The sequence below is a fragment of the Dunckerocampus dactyliophorus genome, chromosome 5, assembly GCF_027744805.1.
Source record: "Dunckerocampus dactyliophorus isolate RoL2022-P2 chromosome 5, RoL_Ddac_1.1, whole genome shotgun sequence".
In the NCBI taxonomy this organism is placed as follows: domain Eukaryota; kingdom Metazoa; phylum Chordata; class Actinopteri; order Syngnathiformes; family Syngnathidae; genus Dunckerocampus; species Dunckerocampus dactyliophorus.
Window position 1 is genome coordinate 17,868,424 of NC_072823.1, and position 18,754 is coordinate 17,887,177.

Sequence of the window (18,754 nt, forward strand, 5' to 3'; positions counted from 1 at the left end):
TTACCTACACTGTCAGACCACAATATTAACAATGTTAACATTTCACTGAAAAGCTGCACTTTCTCTGTAAACTCCAGTGTAAGCTGCTTTACAGATGCCAAGGTATGAGTAGTGGTAAATGGCATTTACCATGAGACCATGGACCATGGAACCACTTTTTTCTTTTTTCCTACATGGAAAAATGGTCATGTTATATTTCTTTTCAGTAAACAGAAAAAACGAGGGCTCGATGTGATGTGCAGCTGATTGTTCAGGTGGAGGCACCTAGCAATTATTTGGGGTGTGTATTAGAGTGGAGGGCTTTACAATTTATGTTATGTTATACTGCATGTGCATTTATGTAGTTGTAGTTTGCTATGGTATTCCTGTACTGTATCATAGTAAGAAGTGTTTCTAATATTATGGTTACCACATCTAGCTACATTAGAGTGAAAATATTTAAAACGTTTTCATCATAAATTATTAAATGAATGACTCTCTGGCATTGTCAATTAAAAAACACATCATTGTTATCTTGGTTTTATACAGTTATGATACATTGCTAAACATGGTTACACAAAGATGATGTGAATGTTGACAGAAAGGGTGCAATTCTCCAGCAAGCACGCAGATGTGAGTTAAATTTGAAGTGTCAGAAGTAGACAGGTTCAAGCTTGCATGCTCTCCTATTGGGCAGTAAAATTGCAGTTGATGGCAATAACAAGGTTGTGCTTTGACTCAGTGATACGTAGGAACACAGTACCTTTGATTCCAGTTGTTATCTGAACATGCGGGCTGGGTGGACTCCTACCAGCACCGTTCTTTGCTGAAATCTACAAAAAAACACATTGAATCAAGGTAAATAATAAAGAAAAACACAATTTATGGGTTAAAGAGTCAAGAAAAGATGTTGTCTGTATGTGCCCCTCACCTGAATACTGTAGTCATGACCACCTTTTAGACCGTCTATCAGAGCACTCAGCATGTTATTGTCGTTTTGGGTGGTGTTAAGGCTGATGTTCCTCACCAGGAGTTCTTTTTCAAAGATGTATACAAAGTAGGACGTGATTTGTCCGTTGGGCTCCTCTGGCGGGGTGAAGGTCACCTTTACCCGGTTTACCTCATCCGGAATGACAGAAACCACTACATTTTTTGGTGGATCTTTAGGCTCTGAGGACAGATAACATAGCATACATAGAAGGAGGTGGAGGAGGAGGAGAAAAAGGAACCATTATTGCCCCTTTACTTTTTACTCTTGTCCAAATGCATACAGAGGAATACGGTGAAGGTTACAATGCCTCATCAATGTCTAGTCCTCAACTAGATTCAATTCAATTCAGCAATAAGCATCTGTAATCTACAGTATGTTTCTCCTTTATTATTTGGAATACTATTATGTTAACCTTTCTTGTTTTTTATCTGGTAAATATTGTACAACAATTCATTAAGGCCTCAATTACAATGATTATCCTTATATTTTCTGACAAAAAATATATATTTTGGATCATTTCTGAACTTTTGTCCTTTTCTTAGAGTAAGTTCCCAAGTTTTACTCCCAAATACACATCTACGTTATTTAAAAAAATATTTAATGTTTTATATTTGCCTTTTATGGTATGCTCAGAACACTTTACACCTCTTCACAAGACGATTTTCTGCCTGTGGCAGCGCCTTGCTGGGCTTTTCTTAGAAAGAAATTTTGATTTTAGGTTTGTTCGCAAGTTTTCCACATACCTTCCTCCAACGTCAGAAACAGAATGGGCCCAGCAGCTTTTCCATCCTTAGTGGCGTGCTCTACTGAACCAGTAAAAGCAGTTACAGTCACAGAATAACGTGAGAAAGCAGTTAAATTAGTCACAACCACAGTTGTCAACTCCCCCGGAGCTCTAACTGTGGAGTAATTAAAACCAGGACCGTCCACCTAATAGGACAGAGCAGATGAAAATATTCAGTATACTGTAAATCAGTGTTAATATTATATGATTCAAAGAAATGACCTCCACAAGATATGACGTTGGACCGGAGATAATGGCTGGAGGGTCCCATGCTATTCGAAGGCTGCTGGAGGTGGAGGCCACCCTGAGGTCACGTGGAGGAGCGTCTGGGTCTGAGGAAGATATCGTACGTTACATTCCACCTTTGCACACATCACATTGTGTTCATGTCATATTTCTAATACCTCAAAACTGAGAATCATCTTCGCAAATGTAAGATTTGTATTGTGTCATTAGATGTGTACCTAATGAAGTGTCCTGTAAGAGTATAGCTCACAGTACGGCTCAGACCACATAACCAAACCTCCTCAAACGGATCAGACATGTGCCAAAACATTATAAGATCACTGTGATGCTCTTACTGCCAGCTAGGGTGCGTGTATAAATCCACTGTGTATATTCTCCAACTCCTGCGTTAGTCACAGCGGCCAGTTTGAAGCGGTAGTATCTGTATTTAGCCAGAGGATGGACTGTGACACTGGGGTCCTCTTCTGAAGCATTAATTGTCATTGTGACAATGGATTCCAAACAGTCTGAGGCTGGTTCTTCACTCTGGACTGGTTGTGCAGCAATGAGGTTGTCAGGTTCGCAGCTGGTGGTGAGTAGCTGTGCAAGGATGTGGTATTCTTTCAGCAGGCCTGGGATGGAGAGGGGGGGATCCCACTGGAGTGTCGCATTGTTGGGGGTGACCTGAGAGACAGTGGGGAAGCGAGGGGCAGATGGGGCTAAACAGAGAGACAAGGAGGATTAAATACACTCATATAATGCTCTGAAAGAGGAAATAAGTGTGTACCTGACTCTGAAAGAGTAGAAGCAGTACAGTTTAGTTGGTCTCCTAGCCCTGCAGAGTTGACTGCAGCCACACTGAGTACATACTCCTGCTCTGGCGGCAGTCCAGTTACTGTGTATTCTGGTGTGTTGACCTGGTGTGTGTAGGACTGCAAGTCCATTTCCATTAGAATCTCGTAAAAGAGGATCTGTCCGTTCGGGTTGGCTGGAGGTTCCCAAGATAGATGAATGGAATCCCAACTGATCCCTAAGCACGACAGGTTCCCAACAGCTTCTGACACTGCAGAAACAAAAAGGAGTGGTTAATCTGGTAAAACATTCTGTCCACTTTAACAGGGAAAAAAGTAAAACTTTACTGTATCTTTTATACAGACTGATATGGAGTCTTAGCTTAGCATAACAAAAACCCGGTTTTTAGCATTCACTCAAGTCAGCAAATTTTATTTGTTTTGCCAAATTCTTGGGAGTTGGGAAAAAGACACCTCTATTATTTTTAACATTTTCCCCTTACAACTAAGAAATCACTTATTCTTGGTTGATTGGCTAGGAGAAGTCACATGGTTCTTCTGCCTTGTCACAAGGTGTGTGGCATCCCTTTTGACTCAAGTTTAAGTTAACAAATATGGTTCCTTGTCCGATGAAGGACGATTGTTGCATTATCGAAACACTCTTCTTTTATTTTTGGGTTCTTAAACAGCACATTGTTCGCGCATTTGTACCTCTTATTCGTATAAATATTAGTTTCATTTGCCTGAATGAGTGGCAACAAGCATGTGTATTTGTTACCTGACTCATTAGTGGTGAAGGTCACAGGGCTGCTAATCTGGTTCCCGTGGCCCACTCGGGTGAAAGAGTAAACACTGATCTCATAGGTACTATGAGGCTTGAAGCCAGATATATATTCAGTGGTTGATGGACCGGATGAATTCTAAAATGGTGCACACAGAAAAAAACACATATCTAAAATAACACATGGGAGATAACATAATGCAGTCCTGATATCTTTTTATATCATCACACATATGTGCATGTCTGAGCGAATATAATGTTAACTCTGAGTCGCATCTGGAGTGTGAAATTAGAGCTAGCAATCCGTGTGACAGGTGTGTACTTTTGCAGAGTGGCTCTCCCGAGTGCGCTTAAGTTGTTGTTATTACGGACTATCTTCCGGTGTGTGAAATTGACGGTACCTGGTGTGTGACGATGTGTGTGATGAGGTTTCGGATCCTGAAGCCGTACTGTATCACCACCCCGTTCGGTTCCAGGGGGGGCTCCCAGCTCAACCACACAGAGACGGATGTGTGGTTGAAAATAGTTAGGTTACGGGGAGGGGAAATAGGGCCTGAAACACAATGACATGGAGGATGAAAGCAATATCAGATGTACACACACATATAGTTAAGGTGCACGGTGTCACTGCACACACTTACGTCCTTCATCGGTATGCAGCATCAGCACCAGGATGGGCCCTGAGCCTTTACGTGTTGCAGCGCTAATGGTCAGGTTATAAGCTGTGTACGGAAGTAGGTTAGTGAAAGTGAAGGAGCTGTTGGGGGTATGTGTGGTGTTTAAGCCGCCTGAGGTGAACAGTGTGAGGGTATACTCTGTAATCTCCCCGTTAGCCTCAAGAGGGCGCTGCCATACAACGATGATGGAGGATGACGACAGGTTAGATGTTGACACCAGCAGTGGAGCAGAACTGGGAACTAAGGCCAAAGCATCAAGGTCACATATGCACAAACCATGTGTACTGTATAGGGTGGGGGGTGGATGGGTGATGTTTGTGTTCCTGAACTAACCGTCATCATCTGTCCTCAGGTACATCGTGCTGGTGTGGTTATGGGCAGGGCCGGCTGCTGTTGCCGGTGTAACAGTCAGCACATATGGAAAATACTTCCTCAGTTTGGTGAAGAGGAAGACAGTGTCGGTGGTGGTTTTCTTGATGGTTTTGTTAACCACTGGAGGGCCTTGTTTAGATACGTTAGGGAGGATGCCGGCCTCCTGCAGGGTGAGCAGGTAGTATGGACGACCGTTTGGCTCCAAGGGAGGGTCCCAGCTGATGATGATGGCAGTGGAGCTGAAGATCTGAGCGGTCAGGTTGTGCACGGAGTCAGATGGCACTGAAGGGACATGATGAGTATTACTCTCTTATTGACCTACTTTGCTGTGCGAACTATGCAGGAAAATACACATTGAACATTGTGAAAGTGAACAGGACACCACTCATTGTCATTATCTGTCACACACTGTCATTGCAGAAATGCAGTCATCAGCAGTCAACAACTGCTTGTCAAGTAGAGAAATAAGGCAACATGAAAACATAAATAGAACAGTAGACAGGGATGGAGTATAATAAACGAACAGAGGCATTAAGGACATAAGGAAAGGACAAAAGGTGTGGGGAAAAAGTTAGGACGATCATACTCATCCTGTTCGTACACATGTTAAATTGTCAGAGAAGCATGGAAGAAGCTGCACAAGATGAAGGTTAAAAATGGGGATTCATATATTCAAAAAAGGTCCTTAAGATCAGTTAGTGGCTGTGAGGGGCCAGGTATATGTGGAGACAGTGCCCAGGGGAGTGAACCCCTGCTGGGCTTGGCTGTGTGGGAGAGACAAGGCGCTGTGGAGGTCCACTGCTTGGCTGAGAGTGGAGCAGCTAGATCACAGGCAGAGATACAGAGTCAGTATGAGGCGTAATCATCCAGTAGCAAACTATTCTTAGCAAACAAAATCTGTAAAATGTATTGAATTTGGCTAAGTCACTGAAAACCGTCTGCACCTTTTTTCACAAAATCACATAAAAACAAAGAGATCCGTCTGACGTAGAGTTCAATCGAAGACATGTTCAAGAAAATATCACATGCGTGCAGTAGGATGTTGGTATCATAGCAACAAAGCAATCGTGGCACAAGTGTGGCGTGATCCTGCCTGGAAGACGTCAGGCTTTGTTATTTCTCTGTCACTGAATCGTTGCACTCTCTCTTTGTTCTTTTCCCTTCTAATTTCACTTAACTTTCATCCTGCTTAGGAAAGGAAATACAAACTGGTTGTCCACAAGGCGCACATTGCCGACGCTACCAACGGGACAAAAAAAGAGCCAGTTTGCAAGACTGAGAGTTATCTCCTTTCACCTAGCAGACTGAGTGTCACTCCTTTGATCAGAGCAGAGTTTTTATGTCATTTTCTTTGAGTTTGAAGAAGCGTGTTGAAAAAGGTGTGCAGACTCGGCCTACAGTGAGACTCTGACTATATACAGCAGAGTCCAGTGGATCCACCAAAGTCAAATCCCTCAAAAGTCAAACTAAACACATTTGACTTTCGCTCAATGAGCATCTAAAGGATACCTTATGTGTGTTCCGCTTCTTTCTTTGGCTGTTTTTGAAATGTCGCCACAAAAGGGTAACAGTGCAAAAAGGAAAAGCATAAAGATAACCATAGAACCAGAAATGGAACTTACAGTGACGTGAGAAACCTTCTAGCACCTCACTACAAGTTGAGCAATACAATTAATCAACATAAACAAATTCTGCCAAGCAGATGCTAACATACGCCTCTTTTACACTACACAGCACATATTAATTCCAGCAATGATACTGTCGCTTAGGGTGAGTGGTTTTACTTTATTTTTGTTTTATTCTACACTGGTTAACTACAATTTGTACTCGTATGACATTAAATATGGAACAGATTGGGTTTGACTTTGGAGGTTTCCCTGTATGCACTCACCAGACACTTCATTAGCTACACCTGCACAATTTCATGAGATTGGCAGTGTCAGAGCGGTATGAGCTATTTCTTTATGATTACCTCCACCAGGTAGTGACGCTTTAATTTTTTGGTGCGTAACTTAATATTATTACATATACAGTCATGGAAAAAATGATTAGACCGCCCTTGTTTCTTCAGTTTATTGATCAATTTTAATGCCTGGTACAACTAAAGGTACATTTGTTTGGACAAATATATTGATGATAACAAATATATCTCATAAGAGTTTAATTTAAGAGCTGATATCTAGCAACGTCCATGGTTTTCTTGATAATAACCAAAATCACTTAAGTTCTTTCATGAATAGCTATAGCATTGTAATGCCCAAAAAATGAACTCTTATGAGCTATTTTTGTTGTCATTGTTATATTTGTCCAAACACACCTTTAGTTGTATCAGGCATTAAAATGAACAAGAAACTGAAGAAACAAGGGTGGTAATTATTATGTTTGCATTAGGTTTCTGGTGACAATCCACACTTGCACTTTCTGATTTCTAGAAAACATGTCATTTCAGACCAATTTAATAGTGGATCAAGATTACACATTTGAAAAATGCAAAATTCTGACTGAAATATTCAGATTTACTTTTAGTATTATGCAGAGCAATTCAGGACCACTGGAAATTAAATTTTCACTACATCTTGTGATACCACTCTGACAGTGTCAATCAAAATTCAACTACTATCTTTGGAAAGGCATGTTTTTCATATATTGTGCAGGCTTACCTAATGTTAAGGCCTGAGAGAAAGCAATGTGCAGTATTTTGCTGTATCTTTCTGTTTGTGTGTGTCTGACTGACCATCCTCAGGTAAGACTAGAGTTAGTGGCTCGCTTCGGACCCCTCCGTCCCCCTTTGATGTGCTGGAGGTCATCCACACTGTGTAGTTAGTACCCCCAATAAGGCCAGTCAGAGTCCAGGATAGAGCTGAGTCCAGTGATGCAGAGACAGACAGTTCTGAAACCGGAACTCTCTGTACAGGACAGAATGACAGGTTTCAGGTTTCAGAAAACTTTACTTATCCCCAAACGGGCAATTCATTTGTAGTTTAACAGCCAACCTTCCATAATCACAACAGATTCATGACAAACAATAAAATAAAGTAAAATGAAGCAAGTCAGGAATATTACCTATTGCCATAAGATAAATTAACACTGCTGTACAATAACCCCCCAAAATAAGTACAACAGATATTAACAACAATTTATTGTTTAAAATGGCCTGAGTTTATCAGCTTAATAGCAGAAGGGGTGAAAGACATTGAGTAACAATTAGTTTTAGTTCGAGGGACATTACAGCGCCTCGCTGAGATATCAGACGGAATTCCGTGGCTAATATGTGCTCTGGTTAGCTCATGATTCTCTCGGCCTTATCTGTCACTCACTCTCTCCAGATTACACTCAAGTCCTTCTGCTGAACTTCAATAATCTTGGAGCATAACACGACAATGCTGTTAAGACCATTCTTGTTTTTCACAGACAGCCCATTGAACCAGCAAATAAAAGAAAAAGTTAAAAGGCTTTCAATAAAATAATGATAAAAGTTGCATAGGATGGTGTCACAAACATTAAAATAACAGAGCTTTCTCATTAAGTGAATTCCCTGTTGACCCCTTTTGATGATTGTATCAGTGTTTTGTCACAGCTGAGAGTCAAATGTGGTGCATGAATATTTAGAACAACATTGTGAATGGTGCTTACTTTCTTTGTGTCTTTGTTGAGCCTAAACTCTATGATTAGCTCTTTGGTTTTAGACACATTAAGGTCCAGTGAGTTTTCATCACGCCATTCAACAAAAGCATCCAGGGCCTGTCAATGGCCCAAGTCAGGACCCTGAAGCAAAGTTAAAAGGACAGTGTCGACAGAAAACTTGACAATATAACTGCCTTCCTGTGATGCTCTGCAGCTATCTGTGTACAGGATGTAGAGTAGGGGGGACAGGACACACCCTTGAGGTGAGCCTGTATTTGAACATTGTGTCACATCCTGGTTTGCTACTGTCGAAAGCTTGAACCCCGGTATGCAGAGAAGAGGCGGTGAAGTGCAAATAAAAGTATTTTAATTGCACAGGTGCAGGAACTCACAAAAGAATAGGAACAAAACCAAAAGCGACAGAGGGAGAAAAAGCTCTGTGGGAAAACAACACGATGGGAATGTCAACAAGTAAGTAAATTCCTTTAAGTGACGGCACCGGTAAGGAGACGTGGAACACTAGCAACATCAGCTGTAACGACAAAATCAATAATGAACCAGCGCCGCCCATTCGAACGCGCTGGCCTTTTATCCGCCATAAATGTTAATTGGCCGCAGGTGCGCGGCCACCAGGCGAAAAGCGGCTGCTTCTTCCTCCCCGGAGAAGGCACAGCCCGCCAAAATAAGAGCGCATTCGTTCCCGTCCTGCAGAACGTCACATATTGTGTCCATTTAAAACCTGCTGTGCTCGATTTGTAAGAAAGTCTAAAAACAGTGCTAGAAACTGATCTGGAAAATTTAAATGAGATAAACGTGATTAATTAAAATATGAGGCTGCATCTTATTAAAAGCTGAAGAGAAATCAGCAAATAGAATCCTTGCCTGAGATTTTGTTTGTTATACAGTACATGCTTCTACACTGTATCCAAAATAAACAGTTTTGCATCATCCACACCTTTGCCTTTTTGATATGCAAACTGTAACGGATCTCATTTTCCATCTATAAAACGAATCGTCAGATTTTTGACACAAGTCGTTACATACTTCAGATAAAAATACTTTGTCTAAATCTTCTAGATGTGTCTTACCTGCTCAGCAACAGTGTTGTTGTTAGAGTAGTAAATTGAGTAGTGAACAATGATTCCATTGGGCTCAGAGGGTGGGTGCCACAACAAGATGACAGAGGAGGTGGTCACATTTGCAAATGTCACATTTTGGGGTGGGTCAAATGGTTCTGAATGACAAATAATGCACAGATGTATGAGAAGATCTCATGATCAACTTGTGCTGACCATGAGGACAGTCATCTAGCACCTGCATCAGTGCTGAAGTTGGTGTATGCCTGCACTCCTCCATCTCCCAGTCTTGTCCAGGTGGAGACTGATGCATTGTAGTGGCTCTCAGGGTCCAAATTAATAAGCACTGATGTCTCAGTAACATTCTGCAGCAGATCCATTGTTTCATTCCTAGCAAATATGTCAGCTGACTATTTTTGCAATGTTCATATAGTTATTTTCAAAAATTAATGGAGGTGTTGCGTTTAAAAACTCACCAAACTTTTACGAGGTAGAAGAGTATATCTGAATTGGGTTCAAGTGGCGGTTGCCATGTCAACTCCACCTCATAGTCGGACAACTTCCGAGCATAGAGGAACTGAGGAGGTGTGTCAGGAGCTAAGATGTGGGAGAAAAACTGTCCAGTGATGTAACAACAACAACAACAACAAGCCTGTCAATAGAGAACCAGTGGAGCTTAGGAGGTCCTCATGAGGGAAAACAACTGCTGAAATTAAAAAATGGTTAGCGAAGCACATAGAAGTGAGAAAAAGAAGCAGAGAGGAAATGACAATCAGAGACCCTCCTTCGGGATACAACTGTGGAGTCCACCTGGAAAAGAAAATCCACTCTTTTCCCCCACCCATCCATCTGTCTCACCATCCTCCAGGGTGGTGATGTTGAGCGGCTCAGTGCTGAAGTTCCCAGGCCCAGCCCTTGTATGCGCCTGCACCATGACCCTGTAGCGTGCAAACTTCCTGAGATGGGTGATGTGGATGAAGTTGGTCGGGGAGGTGAGGTTCAGGTAATGAGTTGAATTCCACAGCTGCAGGCTATAGTGGGTGATGACACCGTTTGGCACCAGAGGAGACTGCCATGTAACGTTGACCTCATTTGGACTAAGAGACTCATAGGAGAGGCTGTAGGGAGGACTGCCCGGGACTGGAAGTAAAACAAGTTGTTAATTTTCTGGTGATCTGATTTTTATATTTTTGACATTTCCATAAACGCACCATCCTCTCCAGACAAGAAGCCTAAATATTCCGAGGTCTGGTTGCCGTGGCCATAACGTGTAAACGCCATCACAGAGACATTATAGTAGGTGAATGGCCTCAGGTTCACAAGAGTAACTTCGTTGGTGGAGGTGTTCACTGAAGAAGAATACGACTGGTTCTCATAGAGGACCAAGTAATGTTGGATTACACCATTGGCTTCCACTGGAGCAGACCAGGTCAGGATGACCGTAGAGGGGTTGGTGTCCACCACAGTGAGGTTCACAGGGGGAGAGTCTGGCTCTAAGGGGCGAGATTGAGGTTGACATGCAACCTTTATTGTTTATGTGTGCATTTTTTATCTGAACATACCATCCTCTAATGTGAGGACAAAGATGTAATCTTCCTCAGATAGAAAGCTCTCTCCCACAGCTGTAGACGCCGCCACACGTAGCTTATAACCAGTATACTTCTTCAAATCTATAAATCAGAAGTTGCATTGCTAATTGTCAGAATTACAATTGCATACATCAGTGTGGTCATAGTATAAAGCTGCTACCTGTTATGAGCATGCTGGTAGAGTTAGTAAACCACATCAGAACTTGCCCACTGTGCACTTCAAAGCCATAGACAGTGTAATGCGTAATCCGCCCATTGGGGTTGAGTGGTGGCATCCAGCTCACACGTATGGCAGTGGAGCTGATGTTTTGGTAAGAAAGGTCGAGCACTGAGCTGGGGACTAAATGATAAGTGAAAACTGAAATTCTGTTTTATTTTGCAGCAATGACAATATGCTTATAAAAATAATTATGACAACCCACCTTGCTCTCGGGTCTTCTCAGTGATGTGTGAGGCGGGTCCTTCTCCCACTAATGTAGAGGCAGTGACCCTGAAGGTGTACTCAGTGAAGGGTTCAAGACCGGACACCAGGTAAGACAGCTCTTCCATCAACACGTTCATCATCTCTTCTTGTACGTTCACACCTGCAGTGTGCATGCATTACAAAAAAAATGTTTTTCAGAGATTTGTGTGAAAGATGCAGACACATGGCTGTTTGTATGAGCTTGTATGAGCACTTTCCAAAAACACAGTGTACAAAAGCTAAAACTTACACTAAACAGCAGAATATGGAAAAGAACAATCACATAAAATTGTTCATGGACTAACTTTGGTCATCAAGCAGGCACAACATGTGTAAAGGCAAAGAGGAGACTGCAGGAATTACTCTCCCACCTGTGGTAGAACCCGCCATGTTTTGTGATGATAAATGTGCTGTAATGGATGCATGGCGTGTGGAAAAGCGGATCTGTCCTGGTGTGAGAGTAAGGTGGGACGACTCAGAGGTCATGTCCTCGGCTTGCTTCGTCAGCCATGGTGGAAGTGTAACAGGCGACACAGGTGTTGGCGAAATAGCAGGTGAAGAAGACTGGTAAGTGTCACCGAACGTCTCAGTGAGTGAAGGGGTTAAAGAGGAGTTAGAGCCCTCGTAAGGTTGTTCAGCAGTGTTAGTGCTTTCCTCAGCGCTTGTGAGTGGAGAGGGGGAGAGACTGGAGGAGGTCATGGCAGTTGACTGCGTGGGGTCAAAATCAGCAGCGGTTACGGTCAAATTGAGCTCAGCATTTCTCCTGCGCTGCCTTAGACCGGCATGTTGATCAGGGCCAAGTGTCTCACCTTCGTAAGAACCAGTCGTATTCTGTGAGCGGAAAAATGGAAGGTCTACAGGTGAAAGTATATGGAAGGGAATACAATACCGTCCAAAACGTTGGGGTTATAGTGTTTGGGATTATAAAGATAATTACCAGTTCTGCTATGAGGGTGATGTCATGTAACAAAGTGTCATTCAGCAAGACCCGCAGTCTGTACTGGGTGATAGGACCGTTTGGCTTGGCTGGAATTCTCCAAGTCACACGGATTGAAACGGCATCCTCTGCAACTGCCTTCAGGTCTTGAACTGCACTGGGTGCTACGTCACCAAACACAATAAGCATACAGTAAGTGTTTGACATAATCTGTAAATTGTGACATAAGCACATTGCACTGAGCACTATTGGATTATGTCACAAAGCTGTTATTGTCGTAGTTCACTGAGGCTCAAGACTTCTTCAGCCATTACTGCCTGATGGCACTTGCACATTGCCACCAAGCTGGGTACTTGTTTTTGAGGTCAAAGCACTATTTGATTTGCTTTGAAAAGAGAATTAAACTGAAGTAATATAAGTCTAAGGGCCTATTTCAACCAATCCTCTTCAATGGATATGTTACAAGAAGAACCTTTTTGATTTGGAATTTGGAAAAATTTCCAATGGGTCTTACATGTTCATTTGAATGACAAATGTGTTATCAATGCTGCTGTTTACCTTCAGCAGATGTCATCACATCCTCCTGAGCAATTGGACCCACTTCTCCAGCCGCTTTGGCCCCAACAGCAACGGTGTACTTGGTGTAGGGATTCAAACCGGTGAAAGTGAACCTCATGTCTGCTGTGCTATTCTCATATAAATAATCTACGCAGAAGCACATGAAAAACATTCTGTCAAATTGTATTTCACATCTATTCATGTATGCATGCAGAGTCAATAGCTACTGACCTGTAGACCTATAAAGGAAGAGCACATAGGTGAATTTTCCTGTGATGATGGTGGGTGAGTTCCAGGAAAAGGATATCGATCGCGATGTCACATTCAATACTGAGAGGTTCTGTGGTGGATCTTCTGGGGCTGCAGTGCACAAACACACAGACATCCTTCATGTCTCTAGAGTATATAGAGAAACCTGGTAATCCATGAATAAAACATAAAAAAGCCTCTTTTCCCCACACCTGACTCGGGCATGCGGACCATAGTGGATGCAATCTGTCCTTCTCCGTCTGATGTGAATGCAGACACTTCAAAAAGATAAGCAGTGTAAGGTCGAAGCTGATCAACTCCTACTGATATGGGCACGCTCCAGGCGGCTGCAGGGGGCACGGCGGTGAGGGTGTAAGGTGGAGAAGATGATGATGTCATTTCCAAGGGGCTGAGGGTCGCACGAGACAGAATATCCGCAGCATCCTAAACAATAATGGCGGTATTATTGATGTCATTATCAATTTCAATAAGAGTTTGGTTTCAAAAATCCGTACGTTGCAATGAGGTAGTGCTCCAGTCATGATGTCTTCTGCATTGACCTCAAGGTCACGGATCGTCTGTCCTGTGCGAGCGTGTTTGGCCTTGACGGCAAACTTTGTGATGAGGCCATTAATGCGGTGTGGCAGGAACCAAGTGAGCAAGACGAAGGTGTGATTCTGGGCAAAGGCCGTTAAGTTGGTCACTAAACCGGGAGCTGCATAAAACACACGCACATACACACAACTGTACAACAAAACAGTCAATGTACATTTTTAGTGAGTACGTGTGCGTGGATACCTACGTGACTCAGCGGTCTTTACGTATACAGCTTTACTGAATGGTCCCATACCTGTTGGAGAAGAAGCTGCCACCTAAAGACATAAAGAGAGTACTTTATGAACTTTATTATTAGGGTTGGGCATCATTTGAAGTAGAAGATTGCTCGTTTTGAATCCGGTTCCTAACGATTCTCGATTGTTAGCAATACTAGCCTAGCTATACAAGCCACAGTACTAACGTTACAGCCATATTTTAACAGCAACATTGTGCTCGGTTAGCCGATTCGCTGAAGAAAACAAAATGATCAAACATACAGCTCCCACATCTGTTACTGACTCATGGGTAGACAGATAGATAGATCCAGGTTTTATTTCAGAGGTGCTGTCATGTCCATGAGGAAGGACATCACAAAAACCCAGAACGTCAAAAGTGTGAGCACCACTTTTTCTCATGTTTGGGGCTCATAAAGGGGACACCATTTAAACATAATAAAAAAGTCCATTTTGATTAAATAGGCAAACTTTAAAGATTAGACCTTGTGAAAGTCGAAAGTTTAAAAAGGGACATAGCAAATGCCAATGTCCCCAAAATATGGACATGTTAGTCACAAACACTACCCATGTGCCCTTGAGCAAAGCACTATACTGCAACTGCTTGCTTTCTGTCTGCTGACTACAAGATCTGTTTGTGCATATGCATGGATTGGATTATGTTTTCATATGCATAGGTGAAATCACCTCAGAGATTATTAAATGAAAGGTAGGTTTTGAAAAATATGGTGCATAATGATCTGGTTACGATGCTTAGGTCTAGTCAGATGTGGAAACACACAGATTAAGTATGTGGGCATATATCGTAGTCTCAGAGTGTGCCAGTCTATTACAAAGCATTTATACATAGGTCAGTGTGGGTTAATGAATTCTAGAAGCTCCTTAGCACAATCGCATCCATTCATCACAACAGACTGACAGTGAAAAAAGCCTTGGTTGATTCATAGATCTGTTTACATGATTAATAATGTATCTGGGATCAATTACTGCCATTAAGACAGATCAAGAGCCTGTAGTGTACTGCTGTAAAGACTTGACATAACAAAAGCAGTGTACCTAAACATATAGAAATTATGTCTGCCAGTTTACAGATACTGTACAGGTATAGCGCTGAAGCACTGCCCTTGAGCAAGGCACCAAAACCTGGACAAAACCCTCCACTACTTGAGAATACTGCCTCAAGTGGACATTCTTTGTTAATTTTGCTTTTATTGTCATCAGTAGTAGTAGCAATAGTAGTAGTAGTCATAGCAATTGTTATCCTTCAATAAGACACTGGAAATATATGGAAATTCCAACTTTAAAGGCCAGAAAATGATCAGTTTTTATTTGTGGCCTCCGTTTGGACGTAAGTTGAAAAGAGCAAATATGGATGTTCGCCCTATCAGGTACTGTGATTGTCTCAAATGGCATAGGGTTATTGGAATCGTGTGCATGTAAGATATGCATGAAAGTAATATGAGAAAAACTAAAACTAGTAGTGGTAGTATGAGTAGGTTTTGTGGGTCACTTGTGGGGAATCACTTGTGTGAGTACCTGAATGTGGTATGTAGAGCCTGACGTGAAGTCAGTGAGCAGAGTCTCTGGTACATCCAGGAACTTGGTCACCTGTGTGAAGACGGGATCCGGATAGGGACACACTTCCTTGTACCTTCAAGAATCAAGTCATAAGTTCACTGTCACCATCCATAGCATAAAACTACATCCAAATATCAATTGTATATATATATATATATATTTTTTTTTTTTCTCAAAATCTCTTGTGATCAACAGATTAAAAGCAAAATCATTCCAGGAGCTTGACAAATTTCATGTAAAAATGATTGGTATCAGTACTGATATTAGCAGTACTGGCCCAGTATTTACTTGGTATCGGATTAATATAATAATTCACCTATTCGCTAAACGTGGAAAGAATGAAGTGCACTGCTAAATAAAGATACCTGATTATATATCCATCAATGTTGCTGGTACCAGGAGGCATGGTCCAAGAAAGCAGAATCCCATTTGAGCCTACAGCCTCCCCTTCTAGTCCTAAAGGTGCATCAGGAACTAGAGAGCAACAGGTATGGGTCAATAGGCTGTCACTTATTATAATATACTTGATAACTCAAAGGACACCATTATGAACAACACGGGAATAATATGTAATGGTAGTGACAATGTGGACTTGCAGAGAGTGTTTCAACTGTGATCTGAGGCTTCACATAAAAGAAACATTTAAGAGACTCTCAGAGCCGAGTCATTCATCCAACAGTTCAAAAGCAAGTGCTTAAGTTACCAGAGAGGAATTAAACAGGAAACAGGGCATCGTCAGTCACATCTAATAACACAGTGGCATTCTTGTTCTTCGGTGTGACGAACGCCCTCAGATAAAACACATAATTGTCAAAAAGTACACAATGTGGACATACTGTACACTGTTGAGTAGTAGGCGTTTTAAACAGGAAGTCAAAGCTAGCAATTGAACTGCTCACACACATCAAATTGTTGCTTAAGCCCTGTAGGTGTCAGCTATAACCTAGAGCTGAGGAGCATTATAGTTTTCCTGATATGTTGCCTCCAAAAGAGTCTCACACCAAGCATCATACTGCCATCACAATCTTAACAACAGAATCCTCTTCCACGCTTAATTGCCGTGACCCAAATCTAGCATTTTCACATCTCACCGCTCTCGTTGGTGTTGATCATGCGGCTCACTCCTGGGCTGATGTTGGACGAAGACGCTGCAGTGACAGTTCCAGTGTGTGGTTGTGTTACACTGACCATTTCATCCTGTGAAAACCACAACATAGCACCAAAAACATCACCACCTATAAGATCTGCAAGCTCATCAGCTACGTGGTCTATAACATGTACTTGTTCTACACTGATTTTAATTGATTTAGTGACAAGATAATACTGTATTTTAAGTTCTTTGTGGAGACTTTTGCAGTGCTGATTAGGCTTGTTGCTGCAAGATAATCATCACTGGTCTTCACAGGATATAAAGTTTTAAATATCATAGCCTTGCAGGGATGTGTTTTATGTCTCCAAACAATTTGTCAGAACACAAGGGGGATGGGAGCAACATTATGGCACCATTATAGCAATGATAATGGGCTGCATCAGCAAAAAATATGATGTCAGGAAGAACAAAGGTGTCGAACAAAGTGAGCACTTCAGAAAGAAAGACAGTCGTAAAAGCAAACAAAAACAGTATCAATTAACATTTGTAAAAGAGGAAATAACACTGAACATATGTTTTTCAAAACAAAAAGATCTGTCATAAAGATAAATAATGCATTTTTAAAATAGAGTAAAAAGAATTTAATTATGTACAGTAGATCCCTGCGCTTCTCGCCACCCGCGAATGGTGGAAAACAATATTGTACTGGATTTTGCAGGTGTACCTTGTTTTTCTAATGTTATAATACATGATATATATTAAATCTATGAATATTCACAGATTTTTTTGGTCCAAAAAAATACATACCGGTATTTTTTAATGGGGCCTGGCCGGCACAGGCCCCACAGGCAACATGCATCTATTACTGTCCAATCAGGTTTACTAACAAAGAACAAATGTGTGGATTACATTTCTGTGCGCTGACGAAATCCTGAATGCCATGTAAGCATTCTTTTTCTGTGACTAAATCTTGTCACACTGGTCTTATTTTATTTTTTTTAAAATTAAACAATTCAAAATTCAATGTTCATTTATTCATTGTATTTGTCAAATTTAATAGATTGTTACATTGCCAAAATGTCAAAATGTCATTTGGGAGACACTAAATAATGTTTATGACTTGTAAGGACTTGAAAAAGTCAAGTTTACTTTGGACACGACTCAACCTGTCTTTTCTTGACTTGAGACTTGACTCGGAATTTAAGACTTGAGACTTACTTGAGAATTGCAAAACACTGACTTACTCCAACGTCTTTAGCATTTAGCTTGTTTACTTTTTTTTAATGCAAATGTTGATTCAAAATTAGAGGAGAACATCAATGTCAAGCTGGCAGTGGGGCTTGGAGGGTGTCAAAAATAGACATTTTTATGTCCGTATCACTTACTCGTGGTTTTTCACCATTTGCAGGTGGTATGGGAACAGAACTTCACAAATAGCAGAGTTGTATTGTATTCTATCACAAAAGGTATGCTGTGCAACCGGTCATGTTAGCCTATATGCTAACGGTGGCGCTTTAGAAAGGCTAATGAAAGAATAGCAGATATGCAAAATAGCTTGTTATGTAAAATATTTGCTTGTTTGCATGTAGTAGTAAACAGTAATTGGTACATAATTTTAACGTGACTTTTAGCCAAAAGTGTGAATTGTTAAGTATTTACTGTATGAGCTACACAAAAATACATTTAGGTTAGCCTGTTAGCTAGCCTAGGTTTCTCACTAGATATTCGGCCTTACCTGTGAGTGAATCTGAGTCATGCAGAGTGTGACGAGGATGAGAGAGAAGGCGACCATGATGGATAGCTGAGTTGTAAATTTAGTTTAGGAACAGTAGGTCAACGGTGCCGCCAGCTGAAATGCATCCAGCGCACAGATGAAGAATGTCTAAAAGCTGCTCAGTAACACCACTGGACTTAGTAAAGTTAGTCATGGAGGAATTGTCCAGTGGCCGATCCTGGTCTTGAGGTATTCCAGTGTTACAAAAAGGAGGCAGTGGCTAATTTCATTGTCTCTCTATGGAGGGCTGCATAAACAAATGAAAGATTCAGGGTTGAGCTCATGAGGTTAACTCAATAAGTAATGAGATCTATTACCCAGCTATGCATGTGCGTGTGTGTGTGTGTGTGTATGTGTCTGATGGGTACAGTTACATTTTGGGAGGT

The 18,754-nt window shown here is 41.5% G+C and overlaps 1 protein-coding gene across 1 annotated transcript in view; it reads right to left on the bottom strand.

The window, feature by feature from the left end:
* The window catches only part of ptprq (protein tyrosine phosphatase receptor type Q), a 34,111-nt gene extending 15,575 nt beyond the window's left edge, over nucleotides 1-18,536 (bottom strand). Inside the window, exons 1-30 of the mRNA XM_054775815.1 lie at nucleotides 18,330-18,536; nucleotides 16,596-16,701; nucleotides 15,870-15,978; nucleotides 15,463-15,577; nucleotides 13,899-13,968; nucleotides 13,612-13,811; nucleotides 13,309-13,540; nucleotides 13,079-13,207; nucleotides 12,848-12,994; nucleotides 12,290-12,453; nucleotides 11,724-12,183; nucleotides 11,312-11,473; nucleotides 11,050-11,229; nucleotides 10,863-10,970; nucleotides 10,512-10,793; nucleotides 10,159-10,440; nucleotides 9,777-9,897; nucleotides 9,539-9,690; nucleotides 9,313-9,458; nucleotides 7,335-7,506; nucleotides 4,562-4,882; nucleotides 4,193-4,468; nucleotides 3,953-4,104; nucleotides 3,549-3,690; nucleotides 2,767-3,042; nucleotides 2,336-2,698; nucleotides 1,977-2,086; nucleotides 1,714-1,900; nucleotides 911-1,149; nucleotides 743-812 (exon numbers count right to left, since the gene is read on the bottom strand). Of these exons, the coding sequence (XP_054631790.1) occupies nucleotides 743-812; nucleotides 911-1,149; nucleotides 1,714-1,900; nucleotides 1,977-2,086; nucleotides 2,336-2,698; nucleotides 2,767-3,042; nucleotides 3,549-3,690; nucleotides 3,953-4,104; nucleotides 4,193-4,468; nucleotides 4,562-4,882; nucleotides 7,335-7,506; nucleotides 9,313-9,458; nucleotides 9,539-9,690; nucleotides 9,777-9,897; nucleotides 10,159-10,440; nucleotides 10,512-10,793; nucleotides 10,863-10,970; nucleotides 11,050-11,229; nucleotides 11,312-11,473; nucleotides 11,724-12,183; nucleotides 12,290-12,453; nucleotides 12,848-12,994; nucleotides 13,079-13,207; nucleotides 13,309-13,540; nucleotides 13,612-13,811; nucleotides 13,899-13,968; nucleotides 15,463-15,577; nucleotides 15,870-15,978; nucleotides 16,596-16,701; nucleotides 18,330-18,386 (5,530 nt within the window). The 5' untranslated portion in view covers nucleotides 18,387-18,536. The remainder of the gene's footprint in view (nucleotides 1-742; nucleotides 813-910; nucleotides 1,150-1,713; nucleotides 1,901-1,976; nucleotides 2,087-2,335; nucleotides 2,699-2,766; nucleotides 3,043-3,548; nucleotides 3,691-3,952; nucleotides 4,105-4,192; nucleotides 4,469-4,561; nucleotides 4,883-7,334; nucleotides 7,507-9,312; nucleotides 9,459-9,538; nucleotides 9,691-9,776; nucleotides 9,898-10,158; nucleotides 10,441-10,511; nucleotides 10,794-10,862; nucleotides 10,971-11,049; nucleotides 11,230-11,311; nucleotides 11,474-11,723; nucleotides 12,184-12,289; nucleotides 12,454-12,847; nucleotides 12,995-13,078; nucleotides 13,208-13,308; nucleotides 13,541-13,611; nucleotides 13,812-13,898; nucleotides 13,969-15,462; nucleotides 15,578-15,869; nucleotides 15,979-16,595; nucleotides 16,702-18,329) is intronic.
* Between the last annotated feature and the right edge of the window lie 218 nt (nucleotides 18,537-18,754).